This window comes from Lemur catta, chromosome 7 (genome assembly GCF_020740605.2).
Source record: "Lemur catta isolate mLemCat1 chromosome 7, mLemCat1.pri, whole genome shotgun sequence".
Taxonomy (NCBI): domain Eukaryota; kingdom Metazoa; phylum Chordata; class Mammalia; order Primates; family Lemuridae; genus Lemur; species Lemur catta.
Window position 1 is genome coordinate 67,550,904 of NC_059134.1, and position 23,481 is coordinate 67,574,384.

At 40.4% G+C, this 23,481-nt stretch overlaps 1 protein-coding gene across 14 annotated transcripts in view; it reads left to right on the forward strand.

Annotated features, from left to right (window-relative positions):
• MICAL2 (microtubule associated monooxygenase, calponin and LIM domain containing 2) overlaps positions 1-23,481 on the forward strand; it is a 217,109-nt gene that overhangs the window by 176,711 nt on the left and 16,917 nt on the right. For all 14 annotated transcript variants that reach the window (XM_045557535.1, XM_045557534.1, XM_045557547.1 and 11 more), the window contains 3 exons: positions 9,058-9,173; positions 13,646-13,738; positions 16,490-16,583. In XM_045557535.1, coding sequence (XP_045413491.1) covers positions 9,058-9,173; positions 13,646-13,738; positions 16,490-16,583 — 303 coding nt within the window. The remainder of the gene's footprint in view (positions 1-9,057; positions 9,174-13,645; positions 13,739-16,489; positions 16,584-23,481) is intronic.

Sequence of the window (23,481 nt, forward strand, 5' to 3'; positions counted from 1 at the left end):
TCTTGCTTTATTTTGGATTAGTAAAGAGTTTAATTTAATTTCTCTCTCTTTTACTTACTAGTTATGCTGTACATTGTATATACTGCATGCAATTATGTATAGTTTGTTCATTATTATTCTGGTGGTTACTCAAGAGACTACAATGGGCACCTCTCTTTGTGGTTGTGTGTGCCCATTGTTTAGCTCCCAATTATTAGAGAGTACATGTGGTGAATAAAATGAATCTATGTGAAATTAGTTCTCTTATCTCCTCCTGGATAACCTAAGTACTTTAGAAAACTTCAAACTCCCTTTCCCCCCTCCAATTTTTGTGCTGTTGCTGTAATGTATTTTAATTCTATAAATATTTTAAACCCATAGATATTTTAATTATGATTTTACACAGTTTTCATTTGGATTTGCACATATGTTTTCTGTTTTAGGGGTTCTTCATTTTTTTCTGCATCACTGTGCTTCCATCTTAGAGTGGTTTTCTTATGCCTAAAAAACTCCGTGTGGCATTTCTTTTAGTGTGGATCTGCTAGAGAGTAATTCTCTCAGGATTTTTTTGTCTGAAAACACTTCACTTTTGCCTTCAATTTTAAAGGATATTTCCATAGGATATAGATCGCAAGTTGGCAGTTAGCATTGTCTTTCGTCACTTAATTATATCATTGCATTGTCTTCTGGCTCCCATTGTTTCTACTGAAAGTCTTTTGATAGTTTTATTGTTACTTCTTTGAAAATAAGTCACATTTTCTAACTTCTTACAGTGTAAGCTTAAGCAGTTGATTTTCAACCTTTCTTCTTTCTAACATAAACACTTAAAGTCATACATTTCCCTCTGAGCACTGAGTTAGCTGCATCCTGCAAATTCTGATATGTTGTACTTTCATTCAGTTCAAATTGGGTTTTTTTGTTTTTTTTTTTTTGAGACAGAGTCTCACACTCTGTTGCCCAAGCTAGAGTGCCATGGCGTCAGCCTAGCTCACAGCAACCTCAAACTCCTGGGCTCAAGCGATCCTCCTGCCTCAGCCTCCCGAGTAGCTGGGACCACAGGCATGTGCCACCATGCCCAGCTAATTTTTCTATATATATTTTTAACTGTCCATATAATTTCTTTCTACTTTTAGTAGAGACGGGGTCTCACTCTTGCTCAGGCTGGTCTCGAACTCCTGAGCTCAAACGATCCACCCGCCTCTGCCTCCCAGAGTGCAGGTATTACAGGCATGAGCCACCGCGCCCAGCCTGAAATTGTTTTTAATTTAATTTGTGATTTCTTCTGTGACCTATGAGTTATTTGGTAATGTGTTGTTTAATTTCTAAATATTTGGAGATTTTCCTGGATATCTCTGTTATTGATTTCTAATTTCTAATTTAAATCCCATGTGATCAGAGAACATGCTCTTTTTGAGAACATGCTCCTTATGATTTCAATCTCCTTAACTTTGTCGAGACTTCCCAGCATATAATCTAACTTAAGGAATATTTCATGTGCACTTTAAAAGAATCTTCTGTTGTTTGATGACATGTTCTATAATATGAACTAGGTCAAGTTGCTTAATAGTGTTTACAAGTCACATACTCTTATTTGTGTTTATTCTATCAATCATTGAGAGAGGAGAGTTATTACCCCCAATTATAATTTTTAATTGCCTATTTGTCCTTTCAGTTCTGTCAATTTTTGCTTCATATATTTTGATACTCTCTAATCAAGTGTATATACATTTAAAATTATTTTGTCTTCTTGATAGATTTACCCTTTTATTATGGAATGTTCGTCTTTATTTCTGTTAATATTCCTTGTCCAAAAACTACTTTGGTATAACCACATAAGCTTTCTTATGATAAGAGTTTTCATGCTATAGTTTTTCTATCTTTTTACTTTTAATTTCTCTTTATCATTGTATTTAAGGTGGTCTTATTGTAGACAGTATATACTAGGTTCTTGCTGTTTTTAATAAAATCTAATGATAGCCGCTTTTTAATTTTTTGAATTTTTTTTATTTCAAAATATTAGGGAATACAAATGTTTTTGTTACTTGGATACCTTATATAATGCTTAAGTTGGGGCTTTTAGTGTGCCCATCACCAGAATAGTGTTCATTGTACCTGATAGGTAAGTTTTTACTCTTCACTCCCTCCCACCCTCCCCGCTTCTTGGTTTCCAATGTCCTTTACATCTCTTTGTGCCCATGTGTGCCCATTGTTTAGCTCCCAATTATTAGAGAGTACATGTGGTGTTTGTTTTTCCATTTCTGAGATACTTCACTTAGGATAATGGTTTCCAGTTCCATCAAGTTGCTGCAAAGGATATTATTTCATTCCTTTTTATGGCTCAGTAGTATTCCATAGTATATATATATATATATACCATATTTTCTTTATCCACTCATGAATTGATGGACACTTAGATTGATTCCACATCTTTGCAATTGTGAACTGTGCTGCAATAAACATTTGGATTCAGTTGTCTTTTTGATAAAATGACTTATTTTCCTTTGGGTAGATACCTAGTAATGGGATTGCTGAATCAAATGATAAGTCTACATTTATTTCTTTGAGGAATCTCCATACTGTTTTCTATAGAGGTTGTACTAATTTGCAGTCCCACTAACAGTGTACAACATTCCTTTTCTTCTGCATCCATGCCAGCATCTATTGTTTTTGGACTTTTTAATAATGGCCATTCTGATAAGAAGGATAAGGTGTTATCTCATTGTGGTTTTAATTTGCATTTCTCTGATGATTAGTGATGTTGAGCATTTTTTCATATGTTTGTTGGCCATTTGTCTATCTTCTTTTGGAAAACTTCTGTTCATGTCTTTTACTCACTTTTTAATGGGGTTGTTTGTTTTTCTCTTGCTGATTTGTTTGAATTTTTTATAGATTCTGGAAGTTAGCCCTTTGTCGGATATAAAGTTTGCAAATATTTTCTCCCATTCTGTAGGTTGTTGATTTGCTGATTATTTCCTTTGCTGTGCAGAAGCTTTTTAATTTAATTAGGTCCTATTTATTTATTTCTGTTGTTGCTATATTTGCCTTTGTCATAAATTTGCTTCAATGCATGTTTAAAAAAACTTTTTTTCTTGCTTTGTCTATATCTATATATCTCTATTTGTCTATGTTATAATACATCATCAAAACCAAGTTTAAAACTAAGATGAAAAATTATTTTGTATTTACCATCTCTGGAGTTACTCATTCTATCTGGTGCAGAACTTTTTTTTTTTTTTTTTTTTGAGACAGTCTTGCTCTGTTGCCCGGGCTAGAGTGAGTGCCGTGACATCAGCCTAGCTCACAGCAACCTCAAACTCCTGGGCTCAAGAGATCCTCCTGCCTCAGCCTCCTGAGTAGCTGGGACTACAGGCATGCGCCACCATGCCCAGCTAATTTTTTCTATATATATTTTTAGTTGGCCAGATAATTTCTTTCTATTTTTAGTAGAGACGGGGTCTCGCTCTTGCTCAGGCTGATCTCGAACTCCTGACCTCGAGCGATCCACCAACCTCGGCCTCCCAGAGTGCTAGGATTACAGGCGTGAGTCACCGCGCCCGGCCGGGTGCAGAACTTTTTAAAAACATTTTTGTATGCATATCTGCTGGCAGCAAATTATTCATTTTGAAGGGATAGTTTTCACTGGATATAGAATTATAAGTTAACAAGTGTTTTTGCTTTCAGAATTTAATGATGTTATCCCATTGTCCTTTGGCTTATTTAGTTCAGATGAGATATCTGTGGACATTCTTGTCTTTGTCTGTATGCAATGTATCTTTTTTGTATGTTTTTAAGATTTTTTGCCTCTGGTTTTCAGCAATTTTGTTATGAGTCTTGCCATGATTTTGTGTTTATCCTATTTGTGGTTTATTAAGCTTCTTAGAACTGTAAAATTTATAATTTTCATTCAATTTGGATGATTTTCAGCAATATTACATGAACCACATTTTCTGTTCCTATCTCTCCCTGTCTTCTTTTAGCACTCCAATTATATGTATTTTAGACTACTTGATTTTGTCACTGAAGTGTTGTTCATTTTTTCAGTCTTTTCCCTCTGTGCTTCATTTTGGATAGTTTCTATTGCTATTATTTAATTTCATTGATTTTTTGGTAGTGTTTAATCTGCTATTAAGCTGATTTAGTAAAAATTTTTTATAGGTTTCCATTTGTTCTTTATCTTCTATGTCTGTCCTCACTAAGTTTGTGGTTTTATAATTTTTTTGAAATTAAGTCGTTAATTTTAGTTGACAAAAATTATATATACCATGCATAGCATGATGTTTTGAAATGTGTAAACATTGTGGAATGGCTCAAGAGAGCTAATTGACATGCTTTAGCTCACATACTTATCATTTTTGTAGTGTAAGAACACTTAAAATCTACTGTCAGCAATTTTCAAGAATACAGTATGTTATTAATTATAGTCACCATGTACAATAGATCTCTTGAACTTATTCTCTCTATCTAACTCTAATTTTGTATCCTTTGGCCAATATCTCTCCATCTCTGGCCTTCCACCTCCTAGTCCCTGGTAACTACAATTCTACTCTCTGTTGCTATGAATTTAACTTTTTTACATTTCACATATAAGCAAGATCACGTAGTATTTACCTATCTGTGCCTGGCTTATTTCACTTATATCCTCTAGGTTTATCCATGTTGTCACAAATTATAAGATTTCCTTCTTTTTTAAGGCTGAATAGTATTTCATTATGTATATATACCACATGTCTTTATCCATTCATTCATTAATGGACACTTAGGTTGATTTCATATCTTGGCTATTGTGAATAATCCTGCAGTGAACATGGGAGTGCAGATATCTCTTCAACATACTGATTTCATTTCCTTTTGATATATATCCAGTAGTGGAATTGCTCTATTTTTAATTTTTAATTTTTTGAGGAACTTTCATACTGTTTTCTATAATGCCTGTATTAATTTATATTCCCATCAACAGCATGTAAGGATTCCCTTTTTTCCACAACCTCGCCAATGCTTATTATCTTTCATCTTTTTTAATAGTAGCCATTCTAACAGGTGTGAGGTGATATCTCATTGTGGTTTTAATTTGCATATTCCTGATTAGTGATGCTTAGCACCTTTTCACATACCTGTTGGCCATTTGTATGTCTTCTTTTGAGAAATTTCTATTCAGGTCGTTTGCCAATTTTTTAATTGGGTTATTTGTTTTCCTGCTATTGAGTTGAGTTCTTTATAACTATATTTTGGATATTAACCCCTTATCTGATATGGTTTGTAAACCCCTTATCTGTAGGTTGTCTCTCCACTTTGTCGATTGTTTCCATCACTGGGCAGAAGATTGTTAGTTTTATGTAATCCCATTGTCTATTTTTGCTTTTTTTACCTGTGCTTTAGGATTCCTATCCAAGAAATCATTGCCCAGTCCCAGACCAATGTTATGGAGCTTTCCCTCTATGTTGTCTTCTTGGAACTTTGAAATTTCCCATCATATTTAACTCTCTATTCCATTTTGAGTTGATTTTTATATGTGGTATGAGATAAGGATCTAATTTCATTCTTCGCATGTGGATATCCGGTTTTCCCAACATCACTTATTGAAGAGACTGTTCTTTCCCGATTGTATGTCCTTGGCACGTTTGTCAAAATTCAATTGACCATAAATGCATGGATTTATTTACGGATTCTCCTTTTTGTTCTATTATGTATGTTTTTATGCCAGCACCATGCTGTTTTGATTACTATAGCTTTGTAGTATATTTTGAAGTAAGGTTGTGTGATACCACCAGCCTTTTTCTTTTTGCTCATGATTGCTTTACCTATTTGGGGTCATTTGTGGTTCCATAGGAATTTTATGATTTTTTTTTTCTATTTCTGTAAAAAGTGGACTTTTGATAGGGATTGCATTAAATGTGTAGATCACTTTGGGTATTATGAACATTTTAACAATTTTAATTCTTCTAATCCATGAACATGGGACTTTTTTCCATTTATTTGTGTTTTCCTTAATTTCTTTCATATATATTTTATAGTTTTCAGTGTACAGGTCTTTCACCTCCTTGGTTAAGTTTATTTCTAAGTATTTTTTATAGTTATTGTAAATGGGATTGTTTTCTTGATTTCTTTTTCAGATCGTTCATTGTTAGTGTATAGAGATGCTACTAAATTTTGTATGTTAATTCTGTGTCCTGTAACCTTACTGAAATTTGTTTATTCATTCCAACAGTTTTTTGGTAGACTTCTTTTTAAATTCTTGAGCACATTCATAATAGCTATTTAAAAATCCTTGTCTGGTCATTCCATCATATCTGTCATTTCTGGGTCTGCTTTTATTGTTTGATTTTTCTCTTGATTATCGTAATTGTCCTGCTTTCTTATATATCTAAAAATTTTTTACCAATGGCTAGATTTTGTGGCTATTACATTCTAGAGTGTCTATATTTTGTTTCTTTATTTAAAGAATGCCAAATAAGCAGTAAAGAATACTTGGCAGGCAGTAAAGTATTAATAACTTCGCATTACTTTGTTTCTATCAAGGCTTGTTTTTTAAGCTTTGTTCAGGTGAATCTATAATAACCTTTACTGTAGGGATAGTGTATTCCCACTGACTCTTCTGTCATCTGATGCCTCAAATGTTTGTTCTACCCTGGCGAGGTAGAGCTTGAAGATCTCCCAGTCCTATAAAAGCTTTAGAGACTGTTTCACCTATAATTTCCCAGCAGTTATTTGCCCAACCTCATGGAGTTTCTCTCTATGCATCTATAGTTTACTATTAAGCAGTAGACTCAATGGGACTTCCATGCTTATTTCTGAAGTTCTTCTTTGCACAGCTCTCTCCTCTCCAGTACTCTGGCCCACACATTTCAGCTGGCTCTGCTTGCCCAAACTTTGATCTGTCTTTTCAACTCAATGAATCTGTTATGCTTTGTTTAGGTTATTCTTACCTGCACTGTGGTCTGGAAAGGGCCTCTAGGCAGAAAATTATTGTGATTGGAGGGCTTTCCTTGTTTGCTTCTGGTCTTGCCTTCATCACGATTCTGTACTGTCTGAAAAGAGATGCTTTATATTATTTTGTCCTGATTTCTAGTGCTTTGTGGTGGTTGATAAATTCCAGACTCAGTCATTCTAACACACCCAGCGTAGAACAATGCTACAAAGTTTCTAAAACTTTGCAAATAAAAAGTGAACTCCTAGAATGGTTGGTTCTGTGATGGAGAGAGTATTAAAGAAGGGATTTAGAGGCAACTATTTAACTTCCTTCTTGCCAGAATTTTAAGAAATACATTATATTTAGAAGCATTTTCTTCTCAATTTCACAGTGAAATGCAATTAAAATATTTATTTTTTGAAAGTTAGAAAAAGTTTCCATTTTAGGTTTATACTTCTCCCATAAATATAGGTTAATTAGGCAGTTTTACAAATATTGCAGTATTATTAATGGGCATCAGTGATGATGATGGAGGATCTGCTGCTGCTGCTGCTGCTGCTGCTGCTGCTGCTGACAACATTTGCTTGGGCACCTCTTATGTACCAGGCACCATGTTAGACACTTTATATTAATTATCTTTACGTTTCCACAATAATTCTGCAAGTTAGAAATCATGATCCTGAGAAACTCAGGGAGGTAAAATTAGTTCCTGAAGTTCACATGCTAAGAAGTAAATACTCAGTGACTAAATTACTCAGTGGTAAGCTGGTGGCTGGAAGTGGGAAATAATCTCAGCTCCCCCTTAACAACGCCTGCTCCCATTATTCTCCTGCTCTCTGATTCTATCTTTACCTGAGCTTTCCCATCTGGCAGACTAAAGTGGAAAACAGTGAACTCCCTGCCCAGAAAGGCTGTGTTATCATATAGATGTTTTGCATTATTTTGCTTTGAATAACAGCATATGTAAATGTACTGCTGGGGGCTAACAGTACCCTTATTTTGTAGAACTTGGCCTCTCCCACTGGGATGAACAGTTGAAAATTATGGGGAGGAGAAAGCAGGCTGGAGAGAATATTAGTTGACTTGGGATTTCTTCTCCTCCTTTCCCCCCACCTAACATATATCTCTATTCAGATATAAGCTGCCTTGGCAGATTAAGATTAGTAAATTTGCTATCATGGAGTACTAGCTGGTTCTGAGATTTGGTGTCAAGAGTGCACTAATCCAGATGTTGATCATGAATTCTGCATCAGATTGATGTGTAGGGGCAGATGTTCTTGCTACAAAGAATAAAAGCCTCCTGTGGTACCTGGAAGATCTTATCATACGTGATACCCAGCCAGTTAACATGGACACATTGCTGCCTCTAGCCGTCTACCTCTGTTCAGAGGTTGGCATATCTCCCTGACTTCGGCTCTCCCATGAGCCCTGCATGGTTGAGCCATCTCTATCTTAAACTGCCTTTCCTGGCATTTGAATCATTACTTCGATGATGTGATAATATCTTCAAGTTGGGAAAATAAAAATGGCATTTGTTTAGCCATAATTAATGAAATATTTATGTTGCATGAGACTATGTGATAAAACCTTAGGCTTAGAGTCCTTTTGCTTCTGATTACATTTGGGATTTTTTTTTTCTATGACCAGACATTCTGACGCCAGCTCTTTTACACTGAGCAGATGTCATGTAGTAAAAATGGGTGCCAGATGCTGTGAGCCACAGAAGGGCGATTTGTTTAAGAGCTGGCTCCAACTTTTTTTGCATTCAATTACTCTGCAGAACGAACCTTACACAAGCATTTAGGTAACTCAGCTAACTTCGGACGTGCATTTTAATAATAGATTTCCTTTCTGAATGCATTCAGAGCAACACACCATATAAATGGTGTTTAAGGAATTAATTGATTTCTGCATAATACCTTGGTTTTTTTTTTTTTAATGTGAAAAGAGAGCTGTAAAGCTCTTGGCAGGGACCCAGAAATGTAATTAACGTGGAGGGCCGAATTTTCAGTTGCCCTTAGGTACCGCCTTCTTGTACTCATGGCAGGTGCAGGGAGGGGAGAGCAGGGAGGAAGGGCACGAGGGTAAGTGGGGAGGGGAGGGGGCAGCTGTGGTTCATGAAGCAGGAAATGAAGCTAACAGGTCAGTGAGTTTTTCTGTTCCCATTTCAGGCTCCAAGCACACCCCTGTCAGAGCAAAGGTAACAGAGGCTGCCTCTTCTGCCTCTTCTACCAGCTCCTCCTCTGCAGATGAAGAATTCGATCCCCAGCTTTCCTTGCAGTCAAAGGTAACAACACTTGGCCAACCAAAGAGGGCCTTGGCTGGTGGGGGCCATTTACCATCCAGAATTCAGACCCAATGTGGGCTCCAGCTGCAGTGGTTTCGTTAGGAGGCTCACATTTCATTGCATCTGACAGAGTGCTCTTTCTACCTGGAACAGCCCAAGAATTATCTCTTTAATAAAAAAAAAAAAAAACTTAGAAGCTTGCCTTTCTCAGAGACCCAAATTGGGGAGGGAAAAAAAAAGAGGCATATTTACTTGAAACCATTTGGTGACTACAGCTCTTAAAGTGGGTTTAATATGTGGTCCAACAAGCAAACCATCGAAAATATTACAACAAGCAGATGCATATTTCCCTGGGGGAAGCACAGCTTCATTTAAGAAGCACTAGAGGCAGATTGCATGGAAAATGTTATGTTTGTTCTAATCGGGAATATGAAATGAACCATGCAGTTGCATCTAGACATGGATACTCCAAGGATCCCTACTGTGGAAGGGGCAAGCCGTGTGCCAGCAGGGAGACAGCCGTCCCCTTTGCTCAGCGAACATTAATGTTTCTGGAGAACTCTTTAAACAACTCTCTCCCATAGATGGAAAACACAGGCATTGTTATATGTCTATGGTTGTCTGTGTATCATGTTTGCAGAGATAGGCATCCCACAACCAAAGCCCATTGTGGTTTTCTTCACCCGCTGGGGCTGGAGCTTTTTCACGGGGACAGTGGAGAGTGGGAGGGACTGAATGGTTGGACCTAAAATGTTCCCCGGGTGGACAGAAATGTGGCTCACTGCTCTGGTAGTGTTTATTTTTTGGAGCAGTGAGGATCTGGGGAGGGAAGGGGAGAACCAAATTTATTTACTTAGACTCAACTTTTCCATATCTGGCATTAGGAGCTTTGGCGTCATCTCAAGTCACTCAGGGGTTCCAACTCCCCATGGCCCAGCTTACAGCAGGGCAGGAGGGGTCTGGGTTTGTGTGTGTGTGTGTGTGTGTGTGTGTGTGTGTGTGTGTGTGTGTGTGTATGTGAGAGAGAGAGAGAGAGACAGTGAGAGTGAGAGAGGGAGGGAGAGAGAGAGAGAGAGAGAGATTAAGGAGGAGAGAGAACACGTATGGATTTCTCATTTCTAATTGTGGGCATCTCTCATGAGTTCAGTACTCAACACAAATGAATTCTGTGTGTTGCATTGATTTCTGGGATTTTCTTACTGCCCCTCTCACCCCCTTGAGTGACCCTGAGTTAATTCTGTATTCAAATCAGAGTGTGATCTCAGCATCAGCCATCTCGACACTCATGGAGAATAAAGGAATAGAGTGGCCCAAACACATGGAGACAGCGAGACCGCGGTGTCTAGGACCACCCTCACGAGCTCCTTGTCCTCCTGCTGGCCCAGAGCAGAGCCAGTCCTCGCCGAGGCTTGCTGGGTGGCAAGGCGTGCCTGCTTCCCCTGGCTTCCGACCTGGGCCACTCTTACAGGAAGGGCATTTCTTCTTTACGACTTCACAGTGAAGGAACGAGGGGAGGTTTTTGTCCTCTGGTTTCTTTGTCTCTTCTGTCCCACGCAGGTGTGTTTGTCCCCAGCCAGGTGGCACAGAGCCCCTGACAGCTCAAATGAACCTTTGCACAGGAAGCTGGGGAGAGGCCATGTCCTCTCTGCCTCCTCCCTGTGCCTCACCCCTGCCCACTACCACCTCTCTCCCAGCCTGCGCCTGGCTCTAAGAGACCAGGCCAGGAAGAGACATCACAGCTTGTCCTTGACTCAGCCAGGTTTCTCCCTCGTCCTTTCCTGTGGCTTTTCTTCCTCAGCCCCTGGCCCCTTTACCATCCTTATATTGAGGATACAAGAACTGTGCCTGGCATGGCGTAAGGCAATGTGAGTGTTTGGGAAAGCACTCGTCCTTTCGATGCCAACATCTTTTTAATAAAAGGTGATAAATGACTTTCTTTCCTCCTCTGGGTTCTGTTTTGCTGACTCTTGATCGAGCAAGCAGTAAGCGTCTGTTAGTTTTGCTGCTGAGAAGCACTAAGTCGGTGTGATGCTGTTGAGGCAACCCCCTTGAAATTGTATTCAGTGCTCTTTGTTTAGGGGGAAACATTGACATGTCTACAGGATCCACTGTAGAGGGTCCTTGTTGTGCCCGAACAGTATTTGGTATGAGGAGACGCAGTATAGACTAGGCAAAATGTGAGTACTGGAGTCAGCTACCTGCGCTTCACTCCTGGCTCCACCCGTTGCTAATTGCGTCATCTTGGGCAAGTTACTTACCTCTGAGTTTTGATTTTCTTATCTGTAAAATAAGTGCAATTTGAGGAATAAATGAGATGATACATGTGAGGTAATTAGTACAGTGTCTGGCACATAGCACTCAATAAACTCTAGGATGTATTATGTAGGTTAGTATGATGGAAGCTTGAGATATTTGTTAAATGAATGAATTGAGTCTCCATATAGATTGAGTTAGACGATGTCTGGATAACAGCTACCATTAATACCCACCACCTCCCCATGCCTCTAGCCTCTCCAGAAAAGTTCTAGCTACTTGATGGAGGGGTCCTCCGTGCAAAAGGCCTGGAATATCCATTCAGAGTGATGGACAGTCAATCTGGAGGTCATCCCCTAGAAACAGAGATGACAGGATGTGGAATAAGCCGAGTTCTGATAGCCAAAATTTCCTTCCAAGGATGAAGAAGATCTTTAGGATTCTAGATTCTAGGAGAATTCTAGAAAAGGAAGTTTTATCATTGAGATTAATGTTTCCATTAATGATCTGTAGAGGTTCTAAAGCCTCAAAGCTGAATGTTTTCTTAAGGACAGTAATGGTTTCTCCATCCATGTCCACAGGATGAGTGACAAAATGACAAGGACCCATAAAGCCCTGAAACACACATGCTCTCAAGGCCCAATCTCTGACCTTTGTTTTGGACCCAGATTGCTCTGGCAATGTCAAGGGTCAGGCTGCTAGGTCTCTATTCCCCACCTGTGGCTTTATAAGCATTTAATGAGCAAACATTCAGTTCAACTATAGTTAGTGCATGCCCAGGCACCCAGGCTAGCTACAACAATTTTTAAATTCCATATTTGTTTCTGCCAGCATTAAAAAGAAATCTCTAGCATGCTCTAATCCTCATCCTAATATGTAGAAAGCAAAAGTGTACGCTCAGAGAAGGCAAACCGGGCTAGTAAAACCAGCCCAATTTGAACATCTATTTTGTATATGCAGGGCATGTGTGTACATACCTATTTACACACAGATGAAAAATAGATTTTATTAAGAAGTCACAATCATACTAATGTATAATATAATATGATAGACATACTAGTAATAATACAAACCATGCTATTTACTGAGTATTTTATCCCATATCTCTTTCAAGTATCTACGAAGGGCTTAGCCTGTGTTACCTCATCTAATCCTTATTGTATCCCTACAAGGTAGGCATTAAATCCTCATTGCTCTGAAGAGAACACTGAAGTTCAGCAAGTCGTTTTGACATGCTGAAGCCCACACAGCCCAGCTGGGACTTGATGCCAGCTTTGCCTGGCTCCTGGGCCCAGTGCTCACACATTACTCTCTGCTGTCTCTCCGAGCAGAAGTGTCTCCTGAACTTTCCAGTGTGTAGAACTGGCCACACCATCACTTCTCCTTTCTCTGGTGCTTAAAGCCAGGAAATGGCACCAACAAGATCCAGACATCTATTTTGCATGCATAAATGTTGAATTTTTTTTTAAAAAGTCCAGGAACACACCAAACCCAGAGACAGTAATGCTGAATTTGGATAAGCAAAGTGAAGGAGGGAAGGGAAGTGATCTCAGGCCTCCCTCAAGCCAAGAAGCACTTCGATTTGAATTATTTAGATCCATCCCTCTAGTACCAGGTTTAATTAGGCGCTGCAGACTAACCTAAGTACTATTTAAATTGTTAACTGGTTTTCATGTAGTGAGAGTGTGTATGCCTGCCTGCCTGCCTGCCTGTCTCTCCCAGGCCCCTCATCCCCGGGCTGTATGGTAGCACCCACATAAAGTATAATTCTTGTCTTATTCCCTCTCTCAACTGAACCTAGTCAGTACTCTGTAAAGCAACTCCTATATATGCATACACCTGCTGCATGCGCGTGCACACACACACACACACACACACACACACACCAGCTTCCCAATCTGGCACCTACCGGCAACATGTGGTTACTTAAATTTACATTTAAATTCATTAAAATTGAATAAAATTTAAAAATCAGTTCCTTACACTCACCTCATTTCAAGTGTCCAGTAGCCACGTGTGGCTGGTGCCTTCCAAATTTAAACAGTATAGACAGGGATCATTCCCATCATTGCAGAACGTTCTACTGGACGTCATTATTCTAGGAGCAAACTAGTGGTTAGGAACCATTGGTTGGAGAGGACAGAAGCCTATGGTGATATTTTATAAGCTTCAATTCCATTTTTTCAGACATATTTTTTCTTCTCCACTGGTTTTCCTAGGAAAGGAAGACCCTCAGAATACGACGGAAGCTGGAAAAAGCAACGAAGCAATTGGTTAAGCAAGAAGAACTGAAAAGACTCTATAAGGCTCAGGTCAGAAAACGGGCTGAGTGAGGGGGCCGGGGTCTGGGGTCCCAGGTGGAAAGAGCTCTGAGGGTCTGTATGGTAACGGGGGCAGCAGGCTGGAGGAGGGCCAGGCGCCCGTCTCTGAGGGACCGGGTTTGCCACCACTCTAAGGGCCCTGGCTCAATCCCCAGCGGGGCTGGGACCTCGAGCCCCGGCGCTGAGCTGTCCCATTCGTAGCCGCCTTTCCATCTGCCCACACGTGCTCCACAAAGTGAGGCTGGGACAGGGGCTGGCGCATCGACCCTCACTGCGATAGAGCAGTGACCTTACTTCTGTCCTCTGTGAGGACGTAAACCTTCCACCGACTCCTGATGGTGTCTTTGCTAAACTACCACTGTTAAGGGCTGTCTCCATAACAAGGTTACTTGAAATCACAAGTATCCAGCATTCCGGTATAGATTTCCTCGCCTGATTGCTTCCTTCAAACATTTCTGCCCAAGCCCAACTGCACCCTCTGTCACAGACAGGCAAAATGGAGCAGAAAGTCAAGGTATTCTCCATGTCCCTGAGAACCCTGAACCTGGTCTTGAAGAACAGCTGGGCATTAGGACCTAAGGACTGAGAATGAGTGTGTTAATCCGGTGTCCCCTGACATCCCTTTCTGCACTTATCCCTTTATCTGGCCGTGTAGTCCCCAAGGTCATTTCTGACAAGAGTGAAGTCATTAACCCAACCTACTTCGCCCTTGCCGGTAGTGGGCTCAGGAGTCCCCCCTTCCACCTAGTGGACGGGGAGACTCCCATGAACTCCCCTCTGTCCACCCACAACTTCTCAAATAGATTGCCCTCAAACATTTCAACTTTTCCTTCTGAGAACAAGGCCAGTCTTATGAAATTGATTGGCAAACTCGTCAATTTCTCTTCTTTATATTTTCACCCCAGACAGTAGGTGGTGACAAGAAGAATTACAGTGGCCTTTTGCGCCCTCACCTGCTGGCACCCATACTGGCCCTTTTTAGTCTTTGAGACGTTCACTCTCGCTTTCTAGAGAACGACCACTGTGCTAGTCTGCTTGGGCTGCCATTACAAAACACCACGGATGGGTGGTTTAAACAACAGAAATTTATTTTCCTCACGTTCTGGAGGCTGGAAGTCCCAGATTGAGGTGCCATCAGGTTTGGTGTCTGCTGAGGCCTCTCTTCCTGGCTTGCAGACAGCTGCCTTCTTGCTGTGTCCTCACACGGCCTGTTGTGTGTGTGAGAAATATCTCTGGCATCTCCCTTCTTGTAAGGACACCGTCCTATCAGATTAGGACCTCATTTAACTGTAATTACCCACTTAAAGGACCAATCTCCAAATGCAGTCACATTCCAGGTTAGGGCTTCAACGTATGAATCTGGGAAGGGTTTTGGGGTTGGGGGACACAATTCAGTCTATAGCAACCATGTACTGTCATTTCACAGTAGTCAGTAATAAAGTCATGTAAGTGTTTCACTTGAGCAATCCTGCACCATCCCAGCAAGAGAGATGGATTTATAAACATACAATTGTCTTGAGAAGAGAGATGAGAGAAAAAGAGTGTAAAATTACAAATCATTTTAAAGAGAATTCCCATCTACTGTAGAGTTTATGTTTGGGACTTAAACTCTCATAGCTGGGACAAGAAGAGGGAGGTGGCTACTCAGGCCTGTCCCTTGCTTGGCTCTCTTCACAGGGTTGGAGGGCCTCGGCTACTGTACCCGTGATTCCAGAGGAGGTTTAGAAAGACATAGGGTTAAGGAGGAAGGGGAATGGGACAGAGCTGAAATAAGGCAGAGGAGGAACACAGGCATTCTGTCTGCCCAAACAGGTGAAAATTCCTTTAATATACCTGTTCTACTAGGTGCAAATTCTGTTCTGCCAAGGGATATGCCTTTTAGCAGCATGTTGTTTGAAAGCAGAGAAAATTGATTGGAATGAACAAAACTTATATAGGAAAGGCTTTCCCTTAACTTTCCTTCCTAATATGTACAAGAGAGTAATATTAATAGTTAGTAAGGAAAATAAATATATAGTTGCAAACCCAGTCATGACCCCAAACCTTAATAGGTACCTGTGGGGAGTCTAAAGTGTATGAGGTTGTCCCCTAATGGGTTAGACATCTTGTGCCTTGTCTTAATAACCTACTAGTAACAAAGCCATAGTCCATTGTTACAATGAAAGAACTTGTGCAATGAAAGAATAGGTACAATTTGTAGCAAAGGATAGGAGTAGGACAATCTGAAAAAAGAATACCAAGCCCCAAGAGTTGGCCCAGGTCTCCTGCTCCAGATCAACTTCTTAAGAATTATAGGCTGGTGGTTCTTAGGGAAATAGAATATGAGTGTACTGTGTTTGCCCCTAGAGCCCTTAGCCTGCTGCTGCAGCTCCTGTCATTATTCTGTGACCATAGTCAGAGGCTGTGGGCTCTGAAGAGGAGTCCAGGAGCCACGAGGACCATTCACCTGGCCCAGCAGCCTCTGTCTTGGAGGACATCCCTGTGATTTGCCTTGTCAAAGGGGACTGTTTTCACCATCTACTTGGGGGCATATTGAACACACACACAGATTCCTCGCTTTATGTTTCATCCTAAAGAAGGGAAACAGCAAGTCTAGTTGTTTGGGGGTTCAGAGGTCCTTGCGCAGTTAGTCAAGGCAGGAGCATCCTGAGTGAAAGGGCCTCTTTCTCCTGGAGAGTGAGTGGCAGGACTGGCTCCTGTGTGTGGAGAGTCCCCATGTGACGTGTGATCCTGGCGTTGCAGGCCATCCAGAGGCAGCTGGAGGAGGTGGAAGAGCGGCAGAGGGCATCCGAGATCCAGGGCGTGAGGCTGGAGAAGGCCCTGCGAGGAGAGGCAGGTATGGCATCACAGCATGGCCTGATGGTAGAGCTGGGCTGACCATCTGGGCAAAACAGTGGGACCTTGTCACTCCCTGTGGATCTGTCAACACAGACATGTGGTGCTAAATGCACAACTGCTGCAGGCTTTAAAATCAAACTGGTGGTCTGGTCTGAAATTTCTAGGGGCATCGGTCAGCCTGTGGGCCTTGTAACCGGGTTTCTGTCCTGCCCAGACTCTCTTCTGGGAAGTGTGAATGTTCTTTGCAATTCAACGGTTGAGATAAATTCAGGAGAAATATTGGGTGTTCAAGCAATGTTGGTAGTGATTTAAAGCCTGGAGTTAGAGTCAAAGTCCTTGTTTTTCCTTTACTATGACCTTGGGCCAGTCATGTTAAAAATCTTTATAAACTTTCATTTTCTCATCTAAAATGGTGATAATAGTGATTTTCTCCATTATAGAGCTGATATAAGGATTAAAGATGGAATTCAAAATGATGCTTAAATTAGCACATTACCTGGCCTAAGGCAAAGCAATAAATGGTAACTATTCCACTGATGGCTCCAGATTCTTAGATTCAAGCAGAATTCATCTGGTGAAGACCTACTATGTGTTGGACATAAAGACCCTGAGTCTATAACAATGAATATGACACAATTTCTACCTTGAGAAGTTTATAGTCCACTGAGAGATACAGATTTGTAAATAGATAAACCACAGTAGAGTATGACAAGTGCTGTGATAGGAACAAGCATTAGGGTACAACGTGAACAGAACCAAGAGGGTCTGGACTGATCCTGGAGGGAGGGGAGCCATCAGGCTAGGCTTTCTGGAAGGATGATACATAAGATGAGAACCAGAAGAGGGACAGGAGTTAACCAGTGAGGCGAGGAGATTGTTCTGGCAGAGAGCACAGCACCTGCAAAGGCCAAATGTGAACAGACACAAAATATCTTAACAAATGAGGAGCCAGGGAAGGGTTCTCAGGTAAGAAACGGCTTAAGGAAATCTACATTTTTTGGAAAAACCCTCCAGGAGTGGTGTAGCTAATGAATTGGAGGAGCCCTTAGAGTTTGTTGGAGGTATTGTCTCTAGTTTTATGATGCGATGTCCTCAGTCTTCTACATTTGAGATATAAAATGTGAAAAACCAAACACTGAAAACACATAGCTCTGTGTGCAATAATGTAAACAACAGGTTACTTGTTATGCAACAAGTGAAAGGTTAGGAGTTCAGTTCTTTTAAAAGTTCATTCATTTGAGAGTGATGAAACTGCAGGAACAGACCCGCACTGTCTGGGCCCAGAAGCTCATACAAGGTCATGTCTGCAAAAGTGTGAGGGCTGCACCCAGAGCCTTGCAAGGGTACATCCAAGTAAGAAGCACTACAGTTTCAGCTTCATTCACTGCATGGCTAATTTATCACTAGATATCAGGGAAACGGTGGAGTCAGACTTTACCCCCTCCATGCCTCAGTTTCCTTATTTGTAAATTGGGAGTGATGATCACACTGTTTCTTGTATTTGTGGTGAAGATTAGCTAAAACAATTGATGTAAAACCCCTGGCCTAGTGCCTGGCATGGAGTAGATGATTAATCAATATTTGCTCCTTTTTTTTTTTTTTTAACCAAACTACACTGTGGATTTTCTTGAAAAGATAACCCGATTTCACTCATCAGAAGTAGGCTTTATTATATATAAAAATGATGACTTTCTTGCTGCTTGGAATGAGAGTCACTGCCTGTCCCTGCAGCCGCTGTTGGGACTTTCAGTGGAATGAACTGGCCTTGCTTGGTGGTTGGTCATATTCCCAATCAAGTAGGCTCTGGTACTTGTCTTTAGGAATCTGCCGATTTCAGGGAGAGCTTTAGAAATGAAAGGAAAAAGCAGCAAAGCTAGGGCATGTCAGTTTGCCATTAGCAACACGTTGCCAACACGATGGGAATCAAAAAGCCTTGTGTTCAAGTTCTGTTCCACTCCATTTAGGCTGTATAGTGCTGGCAAAATCACTTAACCTCCCTGGGCCTAGATTCCTTATCTGAAAAATGGAGATAATAATCCCCATATTACCTGGTCATTTTTCAGAGTTAGGGGCATGGGTGGGTGAAGTGTTTACCAGAGCACCTACTACATTGTACCCATTCAGTAAACAATACCTAATATTATTTTACAAAATATTATTATCTACACACGTACACTTTTAAAGAAATGTCTCTCTAATCTTTACTGCTTGAAATTTAAATTATAGAAACCAAAATTTTTTTTTTTTTTTTTTTTTTGAGACAGAGTCTCACTTTGTTGCCCGGGCTAGAGTGAGTGCCGTGGCATCAGCCTAGCTCACAGCAACCTCAGACTCCTGGGCTTAAGCGATCCTACTGCCTCAGCCTCCCGAGTAGCTGGGACTACAGGCATGAGCCACCATGCCCGGCTAATTTTTAGAAACCAAAATTTTAAAGCATCTTTTGAAAATCTCCTTCATTCTCCAAATATAAAAACATAAAAGAAAGAAAAGAAAAGAAAGGGCTATTTTGAGTTCTAGCCAAAGAAACCTGGCCACCTTGTGGTGTTCTCAAAGGTGTGCCAAACCAGCCAGAAGATGGATTCTACTCATTCCCTTTATATCATTGGTAATTTAATTCCCCTGGTAAGTTCATGGGCCTTTCTACCTTGATTGTCCTTGTGTGGGTGACAGATGCAGCTCAACAAGGGGCTGGAGACCACAAGAGTTGAGTCAGGGAGACTGGCCTCAAAGGAAACCATATGGAAGATCTGCAAACCAGGCATCAGAATTAATACACTCCAACTTGTAATAACATTTGTGCAATATTAATATTCCTTTGTGGTTTAATATTCTATTCAGTCCCTTTAAGAGATTGCCCTGTTGCTTAATGAATGACCAATGCTTATTAGGTTAAGCTGTATTTGAGCTGGCCTGTGCAGCTCTGGTTCAAGTGACTTAATGGGAATTATTTAATAGGTATTATTAGGATAATTAGAAAATGATCACAGTTAGACAATAATATTGAGCTATAAAGGTTGTGAATAACCAAATTTAGAGACAGGCCTGCAAACATGAGTAGTCTGCGACAGTTATGCAAGGCTCCTCTAATAATTATGTAGGCAGCCTGAAAGGGTCTTTTGTTCTAAGAGTTATTCATTAGGCGGGCATTGAATTAGAGGAACATGCGGGGGTGCAGGACGGAGAGGGGGGCCATGATGGCTGATGAGCAAAATGAGGCTTTGATGAGCTCCTCATTGCTGTGACAACAATTACGGCTTTCTTCTTTCCCAGCAGTCAGAAATAAGCTCTCCCACCCCCGGGTTCCCCATTTTGTCAAGGAAAGGGTAACAAAGAAAAACAAAAATCTAACAATCCACCCAGATGAGAGATCAATATGTTTTGCAGGGTGTGTGAATGTGTGATGTCTTTGGCAAAGGGCACGGAGTCCCTCGGGGTCCTGGCTGCCCAGGTGAAGGACAGGATGTGCAGGAGCCGGGGTCCCCGGGGCACCACCACCTTCCAGGATGAGGCCCAGCCACTCTGCCAGACACTCAGGCTCTTCTTGGTCCAGGCACTGTTTGTTGCCTGCTGGTTGGTTAGCTGTCAATGTGGTGATCGGTGGTACATATTAGGGCCACAGAATACCCCAGTTTAGCAAGAGACCCCCATCCAAATTTGCATGGTCTGGATAACAGAATCTGCTTTCATTCAACACCTGGAGACAGATAAAATCTAATGAAAACGGAGAACAGCTTTGAAGGGCAAAGGGTTTATCCCCGGGGGAAGTAGATAAGAATTATTACTCCTTTATCACTTCACCAACTTTGGGAAGATTTTCCAGCTGGTGGTCTGCATGGAGCTTCTTGCCTTTTTTGGGACCACATGGATTTGTCCTTTACAAAGATTGAGGGATTTAACAAGAAAAAAAAAAAAAAAAAAAAAAAAATCAGGATGCATCAGGCTGCCAGCAGGTGGCAGCAGGAGCACATGTTATGACGAGAAATGCCAAGCAAACCTCTCCTGGACCAGGGAAGTAGTTTGGCTTATACTCTGTGGTTTTCATCTTGACTGCTGAGAAACCGAGGAATAATAATTTCATGGATAACGTAGCAGTGAGGTATCCTGGGCAGAGCACAGGTATCACAGCCAGACACTCCTGAGTTTGTCTGAATCCCGAGGTAGCCATTTTAGACGATTATTGACCTCTCTGCCAAATTTTCTCATCTGTAAAATGGGACTAATAATACCAACCTCATAGGGATGATATGAACAAGAGATTAAATGAAATAATGTTAGTAAAGCACCTAAAAAAGGGCCTGGTATATAATAGATGTTTAAAAATACGGATTCCTTCTCTTTTCTTTTATATTCCTATCATTATAAAACATCACTGTATGGTCAATGATTTCTCAAACTGTACTTGTCTGCTGGTTCATTCACATTCATTTATAGTTATACTCTCTAGAAGAGATTTAAGCTGGTTTCTATAAATACGTATAACACATAAATTTCGCATGCTTGGCCCATATAAGGATCTCAATATAGACTCATATTGGTATCCTCCCCACCCTGCCCCCAAAACAATTAAATAAAAGCAGTTTAACAATGAGAGCAGACCATGGGTTCTGAGGCATGTCTTTCTTACAGCCATAATTTGGGAATGGATATCTTTTAGGTAACCTTTCATCACTAATATTTGTTCCCTACATGTACTGAAAGGCAGTGAGTTCAAGGTTGTGCTCTCTCATCTGTCATTACAAATGGCTGGTTACTGTGTGTCCAGAGGTCAGCAGAGCAAGGGAAGGGTTGAGACCTTTCTGTGATCCTAGAGGAGCTGCCTGGATGTAGGTAGCCATAAACATGCAACCACGGATAATATTATTTTATCACATAATATAACGGGATATTGTCAGAAAAGAACTCCAACCTTTTAGAAATTGGCAGGGTATAACAAGACTCCAAAGTTGATGATTAAGCAAGCAATGAATTTGGGTTAGTTTGCCACAACTCTATTGGTGCTGAAAGTAAATGACAAAATTCAGTGCATCAGAGCAAGGCAGTTTAGTACTCACAGCACAGCAAACAGCAAGAGCATCAGCACAGTAGCACAGTTGCCTGTCCCCAAGTCCCATAATGTGATGTGATAGACCAGATGGCACCAGTGCCTGGAGTGGGTTGTCCCACAGCTAAGGAGCCAAGGGCAAGGAAGTCAGCAGCTTTTATAGCAAGCAGTGAATGAGCCAGTCCCTCTTTCCCAGGAAACAAGTAGTTGTACAGTGGTTACATTGTGGGTTCCTGACCTACTTCTCAAGTTATCTAACTGATTAGTTACAGGAATAGCTCAGAGTCCTTGCAGTTTGGAACACTTTGCAAAGACGTGTAAGGATGCTCACAGTCTATGGAAGATTGCCCCACATAACAAATATCAATAATCCATTTATTGCACAGCTAAGGAAATAATCAACAGAGCAAATAGACAAACTACAGAATGGGAGAAAATATTTGTGATCTACACATCTGATAAAGGGCTAATATCCAGAATCTACAAAGAATTCAAACAAATCAGTAAGAAAAAAACAAACAACCCCATTAAAAAGTGGGCAGAAGACATAAACAAAATATTTTTCAAAAGGAGATAGATAAATGGCCAAGAAACATATAAAAAATGCTCAACATCACTAATCATCTGGGAAATTCAAATTAAAACCACAATGAGATATCACTTACTGCTTTTAGAATAGCTTTAATTTAAAAGTTCAAAAACAATAGATGCTGGTATGGATGCAGAGAGAAGGGAACACTTATACACTGTTGGTGGGACTGCAAATTAGTACTACCCCTATGAAAAACTGTATGGAGATTTCTCAAAGAAGTAAAAGTAGACCTATCATTCAATCCAGTAATCCCACTACTGGGTATCTATCCAAAGGAAAAGAAGTCATTTTATCAAAAAGATAACTGCACTCAAATATTTATTGCAGCACAATTCACAATCGCAAAGATCTGGAATCAACCCAAGTGCCCATCAATTCATGAGTGAATTAACAAAATGTGGTATATGTATACCATAGAGTACTACTCAGCCATAAAAAAGATGAATTAATGCCTCTTGCAGCAATTTGGAAGGAATTGAAGCTTATTATCCTAAGCAAAGTATCTCAAGAATGGAAAAACAAAGACCACATATACTCCCTAATAAATTGGAACTAATCAATGGCCACACAAGTGCACAGAAGGAAGTAAAAGTCATTAGAAGTCAAGCAGTGGGGAGAGGGGAGAAGAGGAGGGGCAAAAACCCACCTAATGGGTACAATGAGCACTATTTGGGTGATTGGGCACACTTACAGCCCTGACTCAAGCCATGTCACAAAAACATTTGCACCTCCTTAATATTTTGAAATAAAAAATTAATTAATCCATTTATCATGTATTCACCTCTGTTTCCAGCTTCATTGGTCACTCTGTAGAAAGTCTGTGGCCTCATTGGAAGCCAAATGTTGAAAAGACTAATACAAGCCTAAAGTCAACTCTCTTAAATTGATTTTTAAAAATAAGATAGAAGACAGAAATAAAGAAGAAATGAAAAGGGCAGACATGACCACAGATATGGCAAAGATTCAACAAGATAAAAGAATGTAATGATCACTTAATTCCATTAATTTTAAAATTTGGCAATCTAAGGGTGATTTAACAGCCATCATAGGAAAGCATTACAGAGGAAAACCTTGTATAAAAGAAGAAAAATCCTTTGACAGAATTCAAAACCTATTTGGGATAAAAACTTTTAGCAAGAAATTGCAATAGAAAAGGATAGAACTTTCTTAATTTGAAGGATATCTTCCTAAACCCTGCAGTAAACATCATTGTTGGATAGGAACATTTCTTTTAAAATCAGTAATAAGATAAGGCTGCCCACC